Below are 15,426 nucleotides of genomic sequence, written 5' to 3' on the forward strand. Positions count from 1 at the left end.
TGGACCCTGAGGTTGTAGCCTGCGCTGAAACCAAGAGTCAGATGCTTAACAGACTACACCACCCAGGCAGCCCATTTACCGATTTATTTATTATAAAGGAAACAAATGAGGAAGAGATGGGTAGGACAAGGTAAGGGGTGTGGGTGGAGGGCACAGAGCTCCCCTGTCCTCCAGGCACGACTCCGTACCAGCACATTGATGTGTTGAGCATCACTGTCCTTCACAACACAGGTATGATGGATTGGCTCGTTGGCCATCGGGCATTAACTCAATCTCAGTCCTTCCCCCTCCCCCCTGGTTCCCCAGAGATTGAAGCTGTAGGGCTCAGAGTCCCACCCTCAACTCTACTTGGTTTTCCTGGCAACCAGCCCCCATCCTGAAGCTCCCAGGGGGCCCCAGCCACCTGTCACCTCATTGGCCTACAAGAGCCATTCTTATTCCTCCAGAGATTCCAAGGGTTTCAGTTGCCCTGTGCCAGGAACCAGGGATGAAAAGCAAATATTTATTTTTCATTAGACGGCCCCCTGGAGTGCTCGGAGTCCTGGAGATGAGCGCTGTGCTGTGGCGGGGCTGGGGATGGCGGGCGCTCAGTTGACAGACACCCTGACAGAGCAGGGTCCAGGTGCCAGAGCAGGTGTGTCTGCGCTGAGCCAGCTGGAAGAAGGACCAGGAGGGAAGCCACGGGGGCCCTTCCACCGGGCTTCCTCGCTAAACCCCACCATTTGTTCTCTCAAACCAGGGTGAAAAAGAGGACGGACCTGATAGGAGCCTTTAAACTGGACCCTCTCTACCTAAAGCACAACCATCAGGACTCAGGTACGCTGGCGTCCTTGCTTTCTGCGATGTTCTGGTTTTGTGTTCCTTGGAGCTGCATTTCTGCCAGAAGCCAGAGGGGAAAGTTGGCGTCCACACGGACCAACCCCTGGGAGCCACTTCTCTGGGGCGGGGATGGGGGTAGAGGCAGGGGTGGGGTGCTGATGGGGCCCCGGTCTGCCTCGATGCTCAGTGCGGGGGCTGGGAGGGGGCCCCGGGGGCCGGAGGGCACCACACAGCTTTCAACACGGGTGTGGACACCTCCTGTGTAGGACCTTTAAAAGTATGACTGCCAATCGGAGAAGGACAAACATTATATGGTCTCATTCATTTGGGGAATATAAAAAATAGTGAAAGGGAATAAAGGGGAAAGGAGAAAAATGAGTGGGAAATATCAGAAAGGGAGACAGAGCATGAAGACTCCTGACTCTGGGAAACGAACTAGGGGTGGTGGAAGGGGAGGAGGGCGGGGGGTGGGGGTGACTGGGTGATGGGCCCTGAGGGGGACACTTGACGAGATGAGCACTGGGTGTTATTCTGTATGTTGGCAAATTGAACACCAATAAAAAATAAATTTATATAAAAAATAAAAATAAAAAAAATAAAAGTATGACTGCCCCACTGTCTCCCCGAGAGCTGCATCCGCTTGTACCAACACCTCCGGGGGACGTGGAGTGGGGCTGGGGGTTAGGGGAGCCAAGGAAGCCCCGATGACACGGGGCAGGATCAGCATCTCCCCCGTTGGGTTTGTAGACCTGCCTTCTGTGCCTGCACCTGCGGTGGGACCCAAGCCATCCCCAGGCCTGCGCTCTGGCTGTGAGCTTCTCGATGACCGGGGTGGAGAGGGGACGTGGCCAGGTGCGCAAGTCCTGGTGAGGAGCACGATGCTCCCTGGCACACGGAGATGCTGCAGCACTTCCTAGAAGATGCCAAATAGCCCGTTTCCTGTGGCTACTGCCCTAGGCCACAGCCACACGCCCGATCATAAGTTAGTACAGGCCAGGCTCGGGGGGGCGCGGAGGGGGGAGACATGGACATTTCTGTGAATTTTTTTTTTCTTAAAGATTTTATTTGTTTATTTGAGAGAGAGAAAGAGAGCATAAGCAGGGGGAGCAGCAGAGGGAGAGGGAGAAGCAGACGCCCCGCTGAGCTGGGAGCCCGACGTGGGGCTCGATCCCAGGACCCCGGGATCGTGACCTGAGCTGAAGGCAGATGCTTCACTGACTCCACCACCTGGGTTGAGATTCTGGGATTCTTACCAAAGAAATAAGAATTGGATATTTCGAAGAATGATCCCAGCAATACAAAAGATTTTTTTTTCTTTTGAAAAGCACGAAATGAACATTTCCAAACATGAATAGTACTTACAGCCAGAAGGTGTAATTATTTCTGAATTCCCTCTATATTTTTAAGGTTTTGAAAACGAACTCAGAACTATTTAAGCGTTGTTCTCAGGTGTGGCGCAGATGCTCATCCCGGTGGGTGTTCACAGACACCCCCCCCCCCAGCTACGCTTGCTCAGATTTTCTCAGGACCTAAAGCTGCCCTAAAAAATAAGGTCTAGTTTTTAAAAACAGAATTGGCAGGAAACAATGTGAAATTCTGAGCCAACTGCCAAGCTCTTATGTTACAAAAAAAAATGTATTTCATGTTTGGATAATAAAAATCTTTGCAGTCGTGACAGAAAGCAAAGCGTTGCCTCTTAAACCTTGAAGTGATTCTTGGAATGAATTTAAGTGAGGGCCATCTGAGGACGGCTTATGGCTCAAGGCACACAAAAATGTATTTTACACTGCTTTTATAGAAAAGCTGTTTCCTATTGAAATATTTGCTATGGCTGTTAGAGATGAGAAATATTAGTGATTTGTATTTTTCTCCTAAAAAAATAAAAGACCACAAACTTCTATAAGTCCACGAAAACAGGGGCCCATTTTGTGTTTAACAAGTAGATCACCAAAAATCAACTTTCAGCTTTTATGGCCAATGGATGTAAGGGCATATTTATCTGCACGGATTTAGCCCTGGTGCCGCCACTAAGCCTTGTGCTCCTTGAAATGAAAACTATGTTTTACAGGGTTTGTTTGTGTGTTTTTTTTTTTAAGATGTTATTTATTCATGAGAGACCCAGGCAGAGGGAGAAGCAGGCTCCCTGCAAGAAGAAGCCTGATGTGGGACTCGATCCCAGGACCCCGGGGTCACGCCCTGGGCTGAAGGCAGATGCTCAACCGCTGAGCCCCCCCAGGTGTCCCCAAGGATTTGTTTTTTTTTTAAACCTTTCTATGTGATAATAAAAGCCTCCTTATTAACTATTTAAAAAGCCTGTCAGAATTGCCCTGTGGAAAAAAATTAAAATTAAAATTAAAATTAAATTAATCAATTAATTAATTAATTAATTTAAAAAAAAGGAACTGCCCTGTGGCCCCTTATGCCGTGCACTCAGCTCGCGAGGCCGCAGCAGCGGGTATTCCTGCGTGGGTGTCCTTAGGATGCCTCCGACACTGGGTCCAGGGCGAAAGCCTCCCCCTCCATGAGGTCTTCCCAGATCTCTCCGCTGGAGCCGATACCCTTCATGGCACGTGAGTCTGGCCACGCAGCCGTCTCACCCACTGGTTTCCTGCCTGTTGTCTCTCTGTCCCCCCCGGAGCCTCGGATCCGGTCGTGCTGCTGCTGGAACACTGCTGGACTCGGGGGATGGTGACCGGCGGCAGCCTTTGGGCAGCATCGTGGGAGCGGCTGCCGTGCCAGCACGTCCCTGCCTCGGTTCTGCACTCTGCGTGTGATGTGAACAAAGGAGGGTCCTTCATGCGCCTTCATGCACGATGTCATCTGGGTTCCGAGCAGACCCTTGCCGGGTGCTCATTACATGCCACGCATACTTTGGGCCGCGGCTCTTTCATTTCTGCTGGCGTGCGTGCCTCGCTGTTGGGTCACTGCCGGTGACCCTGCTGGGGACATCTGCTTCACAGTGTGTTTCATACGGTGCAGAGGGCAGGGGCTGGGAGTTGCCAAGGGCTGTGCGACTCCGGGCTTCGGTCTCAGGGTCCCTCATAAAACCAGGAGGCGGAGCCTTGCAGGATGGCCCCCCACGTTTTCCCATCGCCACCATTTTACGACCTAATTGGGAGAACACCTGTTGTCTCCAGAGGAGAGTCAAAGAGCCGGTGATAAGCAACAACTTTAGGTTTCCTTATACGTGGAATGTAGACCCATCTGTAGAATCACTGAAGAGCAGTCTTGGCGGGGGTGGGGGTGGGGGTGCTGGGTGGCGCTTGTCCCAGCTGCCTGCAGCCTGGGCTTGCTGCGGCCAGGCTACCGTTGCTCCTGCTGCAGAAGCGGGGACACCAGTGCGCCGCAGCGTGTCCCGTCTGGACCTACACTGGAGGATCAGATGTTCAAAACAGGACTGCCGCGCATGTTCCCAATTCCCAGGCTACTGCTTGCCTGAGGTCACCCCGGGGCGACTCCCACTGGTGAGAGTTTCTGTCCACCAAAATCCTTGGCTTCGCTGCGTTAGGTGCAAGGGGAGACCGAACGCAAACCCGCCTTTTCTGTGACCACAACGAAGCCATCTGAATCCAGGGTGATGACTCGGCTCCAGTGGTTGCTCACCAGCGTCTGCCCCGTGCCGGGCTCTGGGCTGAGATCCAGGGATGCAGACACAGACGCCCCTCCACAGCCGGGTGCTTATCTTATGGTCTAATCACTCTGTATGTCACCAGTTCACCTTCCCACGCACGAATGAGTGCACGATGAGGTCTTCAGGAGCTGAACGCCAAGTTACCAGTGGGCAAGAGAAGAGAGCTCAGATGTTGTGCTTGTGGAAGCATAGAAAGCCCCTCGTCGACCAGCATTTCCACTTTGTACTGGAAAACCCCGTGGATCCGTGACCTTGGGAAGTGCCAAGGAGAACACCCAGCCCCTGCCCTCCATGGTCTCATGGAGGAGATAATGGGGGGGGGGCACAAGAAATCGATCTTGGGGATCCCTGGGTGGCTCAGCGATTTAGCACCGCCTTCAGCCCAGGGCATGATCCTGGAGACCCAGGATGGAGTCCCACCTCGGGCTCCCTGCATGGAGCCTGCTTCTCCCTCTGCCTCTGTCTCTGCCTCTCTCTCTCTCTGTGTCTCTCATGATTAAATAAATAATTTTTTTTTTTTTAAAACAAAACAAGAAATTGATCTTGAAAATGAGGAGGATTAGGCATGCAATTGACCAATGTGTCTAATGGCTTCTTTTTGTTTGTTCCTTTCTCTTTTGCAGGGCTCATCACCGACTACAGGGTAAGTGGGAGATCTCGCTCGCTGAGTCCAGGTCTCAGGTAACCACAGGTGTGAAGGCAGCACTGGGAGCTGTCGTGGGCTCCATGCCCCTCGGGGTCAGGGACGCCCTGGAGGACCGCGTCTACCTAGGTCCTAGGTAGCTAAGCAAGCCAGGCCGCGGACAGCTCTGCTGAGCCCAGCGACTCTGGGTGTCGGGTCAGGGGGGAGTCATCTTGCCCGCCCTTTGGGACGGAGGCAGGAAGTTCTGCGCCCAGGTTCCTGTCGGGGTGGGCGCTGCGCTTGGACCCGTGGCCCCGTGCTGTGCGAAGCTGCTGTGTGCCTGGGGCCGGCGCCTGCAGGGCCCTAGGGAGCAGGGCCAGAGACCTCAGGGGTGCTCCGACAGCAGGCCCCGTTCTCAGCCGGGGGCCGTGTGTGGCGCTGGCAGCCGCTCAGAGGTGAGTGAGGCCCCCCACTCCTTCCTGGACCCCCAGGCTCCCGAGGGGCACGGGGCCCAGGTGGCCACACGGGCCAGGATGGCCGTTCCGCACAGTGCCGTGGGCGGCCGTTCTGAGACAGACCTCAAATGTGTTGCTCCTCTCTGATGGCCCTTTCCGGCCCAAGGGAAACGTCCCCGTGTCCCAACTCCTCAGCCCGTCCCCTGGACTTCAGCGTCTCCTTATGCCACATCTAATGCTTTATGATAACGAGGCCTCAGCGCCGGCGGCTTGTGAGCTGCGTGTCACGTGTGGACAGTCTTAGGTTGGTCCACCCGCTGTTCTTCAAAGACCCGTATCCAGGCAGGTGTGCAGCGCCGCGGCAGCCAGCCTCACCCACATCCACCTGGCCTGGGAGGTCCTCCTGGATCGTTGTGCGCTTCGCTGCCCCTTCCCAGCAATGCCAGGGGATGGCACCTAGTGTATCCTTAGCAGATATTTCACGATTAATGAATAAACAGTGAAATTTATGGAGGATCAAGTTAGAAGGATGGGGAAAATTGTTTTGGGGTAGAGAATTTTCGAAGAGCTGATGCCCATAAGTTAGCCCTTGGAATACCATCTCCATGAAGTAGGAGAGGTCCCATGGGGCAAACGCAGGGCGTCCCACCAGGAAAGACCACACAGGTCACTGGGAGCCTGTGCTGGGCCCTGGCCATGCAAAGGTCCTGGAGCACCAGTCTTGACCTATGAGTGCTGTTCCTTGGTTCCCTCATCAAAGGCACAAGTGTTCCCGGCCTCCCCTGACCCTCTCCCCATGCCACAGCCCTATGGGGACCCAGACTGTATTTTCTGGCAGTTTTACTGCTGTCTTAGCTCCGATGTAGGGACATCTTTCCTTTTCGATGCGCTTATAGACGCCTCTCGAACTCTCTCATGGCTTCTTCCTTTAGAGCAAATTCCAGGCAAATGCCCCGGCACCCAGGCTCTTCCTTTAGAGTGAATTCTGGGCAAATGCCCCGGGGCCAGGCTCAGCAGACCAAGAAAAAAGAATATGATTGACATCATCATCATTTTGTTCAAAGACATTGGGAGCCCAGCCTGAGGTGGCCACCGCCCTGGGGCTGCGGAGGAGACACTGGGATTCTGGGCGTCTCCCAGGCTAGTTGGGGAAGTGGGGGGTTCGAGGGGTGAGTACTGCGCTGGCAGGAGGCACGGGGCCTGAGGGCAGCGTCAGCACCTTGAGGAGGGAGCTGGGAACACGTCGGCGAAGGCGGTTCATACTGCGTCTGCCCGTGGCGGCAGGCCGGCGGTGGAAACGTGGTGTCGTTTGCCAACGATGCACGTGGTCCTGGGCAAAGTGGGGACCCTGATCCCCGTTTCACAGACGCGGAGACACAGGGTCAGCGAAGTCAAGGAATCTGTGGAACACGGTTAAAAGAGAACCAAGGACTTAAGTCAGAAGCTCTCACTCTGAGCCTCCCAAGGCCCTTTGGTGAGGGAAGTGCGCCTCCCGGTCCTCGTTGGTGGCTTCTCGCGAGCGGGACGGTGTACAGGACGTGCCGAAGACAGGGTTTAGAATTTTTCAGTTGTGGAGGGAAAGCACCCAGAAATAGCTCCGCTGTGTCCCAGAAACCTGGAGCGGGCTTCTGCGTGCGAGATCCTTCCAGGCGGCCCGTGCAGGACGGTGGAACGGACCTTCCTCCTGCTGTATCAGCACAGTGGTCGGAATATTCCACCGAGCGGCATGGGGTGGGCGAGGGGCGGGGGTTGGAACAGCAAGGACCCGGAGTCCCGTCCCCTCTGTGCATCCGGGCTGTGTGCACGGGGAGCTGAGTGCACGGGGCATTTCTGCTCTGGGGGCACCTACCTCCATCCCGTCCTGGGCTCAGGTCATGACAGCACTTTAGGGGCACGTGTGAATGAGCGCTCGATTCACCTGTGAGCACCTGCTACTCCAGGACGGAGAGGTTAGCTTCGCCCTGCTGTGCATCCCCATGTTAGACGTAGACCTCACTGGGATGCGCAGCTGTCAGCTTGGTGACGAAAGGTTCTAGAACGCAGCATCGGCGCGCAACAAAGGCAGGAGACGATGGCTTTACCGCCTACTGGTCAGTTAGCGGGGACGGTGAAGGATCTTCCTTCCGATTTTCCGAAAAGGCGTGTTGGTTCCGTTTTTACTGACGACCCCCCAGCAGCCTGCAGACACAGTGCAGGGTAGGCCGGCCGTGTGTCTGCAGGGGACACCGTGGCATCGAACGTGTCCGTCCCCCTGGCCTCTTCTCACAGCGCTAAGAAGACAGTGGTATGACCTGTGACCCCACCGGGCCCAGCGCCTGGGGGACCCCGAGCGACACCATGTCAGATGCCTGAGTGTCAATATCGGGCCCCCACTTCTCTCCCACTCGAGAGCCTCCCGTGAAATCCTTGCTGGGAGCCCCAAGTTCAGAAAGTGGCTCGGCCGTGGGTGCGACCAGCGCAGGGCTTGACACCTGCCTGCCCCGGGCTACGGGGGAGCCGTGCCCCCCGAGCCCTGCGGGAGGGTCCAGGCCTAACCCCCTCCCGCCGCGGCCCTGCACTCGCCAGCCCCGTCTGCGAGCTGTGCCCTGCAGGGAGGTCCAGGGAGCGGGAAGGGAGACTGCGTTGCCCTGGGCATCTTTGCAAGTCCAGGACGGGGCTCTTGGGAGTCACAGAGAAGTGCCCTCGCTTTCTCATGCCAGATGCCCCCTTGTCCTTCCTCCCCTCTGTGTCCCTTCTTGCTGGCTTCAGCACCTTTGCCACCATGGAGGCCCCCACAGCCGGTAGAGTGCCAGCCAGCTGACAAACGGGACAAGCTAAAGAGAGACTATTTGAAGACCAACATGTTGGGCTTTTCTTTTCTCTTTTTTTATGATTTTATTTATTTGAGAGAGAAAGAGAGAGAGCACACACGCACAAGCAAGGGGAGAAGCAGAGGGAGAAGCAGATCCTCGTTGAGCAGGGAGCCAATGCGGGATTCGATCCCAGAACCCTGAGCTCATGACCTGAGCCGAAGGCAGACGCTTCATGGACGGACCCCCCCGCCCCCGGCACCCTGCGGTTGTGTTTTCTAGTGACCGTCTTGCAGGTCACTGCGAGCAGGGCAGGGAGAGTCACTCTTGCTCTAGGAAAGGGTGCCAAGACGTCCCAGGGAGCCTGCGGGGTGGAAGGTGTGGGTGTCGGCTTGGTCCTTCCTCCTTCCCGTGGACAGACGGACGGACGGAGCAACCGGCCCCACTCCGCTGCCCCCGCCGGTCGGTGAGCCCCACCGGCATCTGCTCAGGGGACACCGTGCCTCCCCAGGAGCAACCTGTCCGTCCTCCCTTGTCTCGGAGCTTTGCACAGAGAGGCTCCAGCTGCAGGCGCTGCTCACCGCACGGTCGGCTTTGCATCGGCACGGGCGGCAGGGGACGGGCCAGGGGACCTCCAGGGGGTTTGCTCCTCCAAGGGCAAGAGGTGCCCGGTGAGCCGGAGGAGAGCAGCTCTCGGTACGTTGCTCCCTGACACAGAGTGTTCTGTTCTCTTCCAGCACTGGCAGCTGCCCCTGGGCCGGAGATTCCGCTCCTTGAAGATGTGGTTTGTTTTTAGGATGTACGGAGTCAAGGGGCTGCAGGCCTACATCCGCAAGGTGACTGTGCGTTCATCACTTCTGGGGGTCACATGGGGACTTCCGTAGGAGCTTAGAAATGAAGGACGGTGTCTGGCTCGGCCAGCTAGCTCGGACTCCTGAGGGTGGGCAGTCGGTGCAGGATGACAGACCTGCACACGCCCGTGGGGACCAGGGCCGTCAGGTCCCCGGAGGCTGCGGAGCCAACACCCCCGACAGCCCGTCCTGTCGCCACGTCTGCCCGTGGCAGGTCCAGGCAACAGTGGTGGAGCGGTGGGGAGAACCCAGTACGCTCTGCTCCAAGCACTGCCAGCCTGGGAGGGTCTCCAGGTGGCTGGGGATGGCTAGCTCCTAGCCCCGGGGTGCCCGGTGCGCCCCTGAGCAGCGGCACGCGTGTGGTCTTGGACCCTCCAGGTGGGTCCCGGCGACCTGTTTGGCTGAGCGAACCAGGCCTCTGTGACAAGCCTACAGAGGGAGAACCACTTCAGGACCCACCACCCTGCCTTTTTTTTTCTTTTTTAACAATTGAGGAAACTGAGGCCAGAGTATATGCTGCCCCCCCCCCAAGACCCCCCTTTAGCTGGCTGCAGCAGGCTGCTGGGTCCCAGCGCTTCCCTCCCATGCCAGCATCCATCCTCAGCCCCAACCCCATCTTGATGGACAGAGGTTCTTGGGCTTCGTGGGAGCGGGGACGCCCGTGGTCTCTGGGGGATGAGGCAGGACTGCGCGCGTGAGTTCAGAACATGTCCTCGAATACAGTGAGGATTCAGCTCTGGGGAAGGAGGAGAAGGGCTTTAACTGGCCAGATGATTTAAGCTCAGGGCCCCCTGGGTGTGATCAAGGCTTCCTGTGAAAACACTCCACACCCGGCCTCGCGGGGAGGGAGGGGATGCTCAAAGCCGGTCCCTTAGCAGGTGGGGCTCCTCTGGACCCTTGCTGGGGGGCGGGGGGGGGGCGCCTGCCAGCACAGTCTCTGCTGCCCTCTAGCGGCCCCAGACCTATTCCTCTGCCCGGAGCGGCCCTTGAGGGCGGTTTGGGTCCCGGCCACACTCGCTCGGGGGTCCAGAGGTGCGGAGTGTGCAGCAGGTGCGCAGGCCCCGCGGGCTTGTTCTCAGTTCACATCCTATTTGAATCCCCTATGGGGCTCCGTGAACCCCGCAGAGCCAAGTGAGGTGGGGAATTCAGTGAGACGAAGGCGTGTGTCGAATGTGACAGGTGCTGTCCTTCTCTGTGGGTGCAAGGGCTGCAGGGGTGCAAGGGAAGAGGGTCCCTCTTCCCGACCTTCGTTCTAAAGTGCTAACGGGTTGTTTTGGTGGGATTCAAGGGTCTGCCGCACAGAAGAAAACGTTAGTTGGGGTTTTTCTGAAGACCCTACAGTCCTCCCGTCGGGGTGGCGAGCGTCGTCCTGCCCTGAGTGCGAGCAGCCCGTGTGTGGGCGACAAGCACTCGGCGGAGATGGCTGGGAGCACATCCCTGAGCTGCGGCCGCGGCCCAGGAAGTGTCTCTAGGTGGCTGAGTCCCGAGCTGCGCCGCCCTGGGGAACTCAGGCGGCAGTTCTCCCCTTTGCAGCACGTCCGGCTGGCTCACGAGTTTGAGCGTTTGGTGCAACAGGATCCCCGCTTTGAAATCTGCACGGAAGTCACCCTGGGGCTGGTCTGTTTCCGGCTAAAGGTAGGTTTGTGGCTTTAGTCCCCGTTCCCTTTGATGGGCGGGCGGGGAGGGAGGATCATGCATCACCTGGGTGCTCAGAGCAGCACGCTGGCTCCCCAGAACCTCAGAAGTCACCAGGCATTTTGCCGCCTGGGGTCCCTGGGTCCAGGCCCTGCTGCCCCTCCTCCACGGAGCTGAGACTTCTTGCGTGTGTAGACCTTTGGTCCTAGAATGTTCCCCGGTTTCTCCATCCACACGGCTGCCACTGCGATGCTCTGAGCCGTAACCTGTACACAGGCTCACTAACTGGGGGGTCACCCCCAGACCAGCCCCAGCCCCGGCCCCGGCCCCAGCCCCGACCTGCGGACCCCAGTGTCTTCACAGGCCCCTCCAGGTGGCCGGGTGTGTGCAGGGGTTGAGAAATGCTGGTCTGTTGTCCTGCTGCCCTACTCATGAGTGTGTGTGTGTGTGTGTGTGTGTGCACGTGGGGTGGGGGGGAGCTGGCCCAGAGGGTGGACGGCACAAGCCGTGTCTGCTGGGGATCATGACCACGTTTCTGGAAGGTCCTCGAAAGAGGCTGTGCACACAGGCCCCTTATCAATCTACCTGTGGGAGGGAGGCTGGAGGGGGGCCTGGCGCTGGCCTGTGCAGCTGAGCTGGCCGTGGGCGCTGCCACCTGCCTTTTCCACTGGCTCCATGTTTCCATGCGGGAGGTCAGCAAGGGGAGGAGGACTAGGCCTGCTGCAGGTCAACGTGCTGTCATCCAAATGTGGCCTCCCGCTGACCCTATCCTCCCCGTCACTGATTCCTGGAGCTCCTAGGGGGTAAGGAGGACCAGGCACGAGAGGGGCGCCTGGGGGGCTCAGCGGTGCAGCACCTGCCTTTGGCTCAGGGCGTGACCCCGGGGTCCCCGGATCAAATCCTACGTCGGGCTCCCTGCATGGAGCCTGCTTCTCCCTCTGCCTGTGTCTCTGCCTCTGTGTGTCTCTCATGAATACATAAAATCCTTAAAGAGAGAGAGAGAGAGAAGCAGGCACAAGAAAGCCTGGACTCTTCAGAGACACAGGGCTCGGTGAGGGGGCCGTGAGCTCCGTGCAGGTGCACGGTGGGCGGTGAGAACCCACGTGCAGAAGACGGGGGAGGCCTCGGAGCACTGGCTCCCAGCGGCCAGGTCCCCGGGTCCCCAGAGCACGGGCCACGGCTCAGTTGTCCCTGGTGTTGGCGGCGGGCTTCGATGCGTTTGCAGGGGAAGAGACGTTTCGTTTTGCTTTGACTCGCCAGTGTTCGCGCAGGACTTTCACTCTTTAGTCACGCACACACCGCACACTGCGTCCATGTAAAGCCCAGGTGGGGGGCGAGGGGCGCTGACCCCTGCGAAGCTGGCATCCGCGTGGGACTCGCCCCCAGACTGCGGACCAGAAGCCTCGCCCGTGCACGGCGGAGGCTCGCCGGTCGTGTGTGCTCCGTGTGTTCGCCGCGTTCCTACAGCAAAGCGAGCCACAGAAGGGAGACCGTTAGGAAGAAAATCACTAGGAAGAGAAAACACGCTTGCTGAGCTGCGCCGGATTTATCGAAAGAAACCCGTGTGTACAGCGATCCGTGCGGTCCCTGTGGGGTCCGCGGGGGTCAGCTGCACCCGTGTGGGGCTCGGCATAAGTGTGGGGTCGTGCGGCCACCACCGCGACCTGAGGCCCTCATCGTCCTCCCCCACCACGCCAGCCTCCGTGCCCCCGACCTGCCCGACCCCTTCTGTCCATGCGGTGCGGTGCGGCGAGTCCCACCCCCGCCCGCCACCACCACCTCCCCCCCCCCCCCCCCCCCGGCTCCGGAGTGCCCAGCGGCCAGGGGGCTTCCGTGCCACCGACCCCCGTGTCTTCTCAAGGAAGCACATCGAAGCACGCGGGCCGTGTTCCTGCTTCCCTGTGCGTCCGCCGTCCCTATCTCCCGTGCCGTCCTGCTCCAGGGGGACTTCTGTCCTCTGCACCACCCGGGGCTTCAGATGCACACTGGGGTCCCCCTCCCTCCCCGTCCTCCCCTCCCTCCCCCTCCCTCCCCGTCCTCCCCTCCCTCCCCCTCCCCTTCTCTTCTACTGTTTTCTCTGCTTGGCTTCTTTCTCCACTTAATAGAAGACATACCTCACCTCACCCACTTGAAAACGGCAGGCACATTTTCCCTAAATAATGTGTTTTTGATGTCTCCACTGTCCGCCTTACTCCTGTTTGCTCTGGCCTGGGTCTTCCTGGTAAAGCGCACGTGTTGTTCCTTCCCTAGCATCATCCTTGGGCAGGACAGGCTGTGTCTAGACCTGGCCCAGGTCCTGCACTGGGCCCCGTAGGTGCCCCACGGAGGCCCGCAGCTGGCGGTGGGGAGGGTCTGCTGGGTTCATGGGTGGCCTCGGCGTCGGCTAGTGTGCGCCTGAGCGGAACCGGACCATTCTTCGCCCTCTGTTCTCCCTGCTTCTCGACTCTCAAGACAGAACGAAAAGGCAAATGCACGAGCCCCGTGAGGGCCACAGAGCAGGGAGGTGAGGCCCCACTCCCATCCTCCTTCACGTGTGATGATGAGATGGGGGGAGGCACCTCCTGGAAGCAGAAGAGCGCTGGGGCAGGGGAGGCAGGTGCATGAGAGCAGCGGTGTCCCGCAGGGTGCCCGCCCCGGCTCGCTGGGCTGCTCCTTGTCCCCGGGGGGTTGCCGATGGCCCCTCGGTGCCACAGTTCACGGGCGGCTTGCCCAGGTTCAAGGTTGGCTGTGCTTCCTGTCTCTTCTCTCTGTTTGGGAGCGATCCTGGCAGCGGCTGCCTCCGGAGCCCCAGTTCGGTCACTGAAGCGCATCAGCTTGTAGATCACGTGCCTAGGGAGCTCTGTTTTCCTTACAAAGCCTGGCCCGGGGAAGGGTCATCCTTGGTCCGTCATTGGACCGTGGAGAGCCCGTAGGGCGGGGCTGTGGTCTCCCACGGCCACGTAACTCTCACTTAGCTGAATTCCTCACCCTGGGAAATGAAAGGCAAGTGGTAAGGCGGCCCGTCGTCTAGTGGATGTGCGGCAGTGTCGCCGGATGCCAGCCATCCTCGGAGGCCGGTCGAGGTCGGAGTCCTTGGGACTGTCTCTCCGTCTCTGCAGGGTTCCAACAGGCTGAACGAGGAGCTCCTGGAAAGAATCAACAGCGCCAAAAAAATCCACCTGGTTCCCTGTCACCTCAGAGACAAGTTCGTGCTGCGCTTTGCCATCTGCGCCCGCACCGTGGAATCTGCCCACGTGCAGCTGGCCTGGAAGCACGTCGCTCAGCTGGCCACCAGCCTCCTGGCCACCCCCAGGGACTAGAGCCCGACTGAGGTACGCTGTCCCCGGCCCTGTCCTCGTCTCTGCCCCCAATCTGCCCCCGGCGCTGCCTCCATGGCTGCCTGGGCCGGGATTTCCACCCAGGGAGGTAGAACCCACATGCTGTCATGATCTTTTAGGAACTTAGACACGTTTTTACTTTGTCTTCTTTTTTCTTTTTTTTTTTTTTAAGATTTTATTTATTTATTTGAGAGGGGGAGAGAGCGAGAAAGCACGAGCACTAGTAGCAGCAGAGGGAGAAGCAGACCCCCCCACCGCCGCTCCCCACCCATTGAGTAGGGAGCCTGATGCAGGACTCGATCCCAGGACCCTGGATCATGACCTGAGATTATCAGATCAAATGCACGCGGTCATAATTCTGAGGGAAAGAAGGAATTCTCCCCATTTCATGGGGCACAGAATCCAGCTGACACTGATAAAATGTGTCCAAGGGAGGCCAGCTTGGCCACCGACCTCGTCTCTGACGCTTCACATGCATCTACGAGGCACGGTTCCATCCAACTCGGTGGAGGAGGAAGGGCACGTTCTCTCTCTCCATTCTAGTGAGACGCATCCAAAATACCAATTCTTTCATTTCTTGGTGGCGGCGGGGGGGGATGTAGCCATATGTTCATGCGTATTTTTTTCCGCCGTAGAGCTCAAACGTTGAAAAGAAGCGTACCTGACATCATGGAACGAGAAGACAGTCAACGTTGTGGCTCCAGGGACCCACGCCCGCCTGCGGCGTCACGCTTCTCCCTGTGACATTCTCCTGGAGCTTGTGCTCATGTGTGCTCACTCTCTTACCAATGAAGAAACATTACTTGCTGTCTGAAAACTTAATCCCAGTGCATGTAGCTTTTATTCATTATTCACTTGTGACTTTTGTTGATTAAGAAATCATGCTCTCGATGTCTCGGTGGGAGAGGTTTACTGAAATATTTTCCAGGATATTCTAGGACTGTGGGACTTGAGATTATACCTGTGGTCTTTCCATTGTTCTCTCATGTGGCTCAATGCTTAATAAACAATTTGAAGCGCAGCAGTGACTGTGCCTGGTGAGCATCCTTTTGTTCTAGGTTGTGCCCAATGGGTGGTTGCGATGCGGACTTAGCCTTTCAGAACAGCCAAGATATGGCATCCTTGGATATTTTAAATATTATTTTATTTATTCATCTGAGAGCAAGAGAGGGAGCACAAGTAGGGGGAGCGGGAGAGGGAGACGCGGGCGCCTCGCTGAGCAGGGAGCCCGACGTGGGGCTCGATCCCAGGACCCCGAGATCATGACCTGAGCCGAAGGCAGAGACTTAACCAGAGCCACCCAGGTG

At 57.9% G+C, this 15,426-nt stretch overlaps 1 protein-coding gene across 5 annotated transcripts in view; it reads left to right on the top strand.

Annotated features, from left to right (window-relative positions):
• The window catches only part of DDC (dopa decarboxylase), a 74,203-nt gene extending 59,063 nt beyond the window's left edge, over positions 1–15,140 (top strand). For 4 of the 5 annotated variants that reach the window (XM_072791713.1, XM_072791712.1, XM_072791715.1 and 1 more), the window contains exons 10-15: positions 740–816; positions 5,074–5,093; positions 9,054–9,152; positions 10,686–10,802; positions 13,901–14,113; positions 14,755–15,140. In XM_072791713.1, coding sequence (XP_072647814.1) covers positions 740–816; positions 5,074–5,093; positions 9,054–9,152; positions 10,686–10,802; positions 13,901–14,101 — 514 coding nt within the window. In that variant the 3' untranslated portion in view covers positions 14,102–14,113; positions 14,755–15,140. The remainder of the gene's footprint in view (positions 1–739; positions 817–5,073; positions 5,094–9,053; positions 9,153–10,685; positions 10,803–13,900; positions 14,114–14,754) is intronic. The other variant, XM_072791711.1, reaches the window with a different exon arrangement.
• The last annotated feature ends 286 nt before the right edge of the window (positions 15,141–15,426 follow it).

Source organism: Canis lupus, chromosome 21, assembly GCF_048164855.1.
Source record: "Canis lupus baileyi chromosome 21, mCanLup2.hap1, whole genome shotgun sequence".
Classification (NCBI taxonomy): Eukaryota; Metazoa; Chordata; class Mammalia; order Carnivora; family Canidae; genus Canis; species Canis lupus.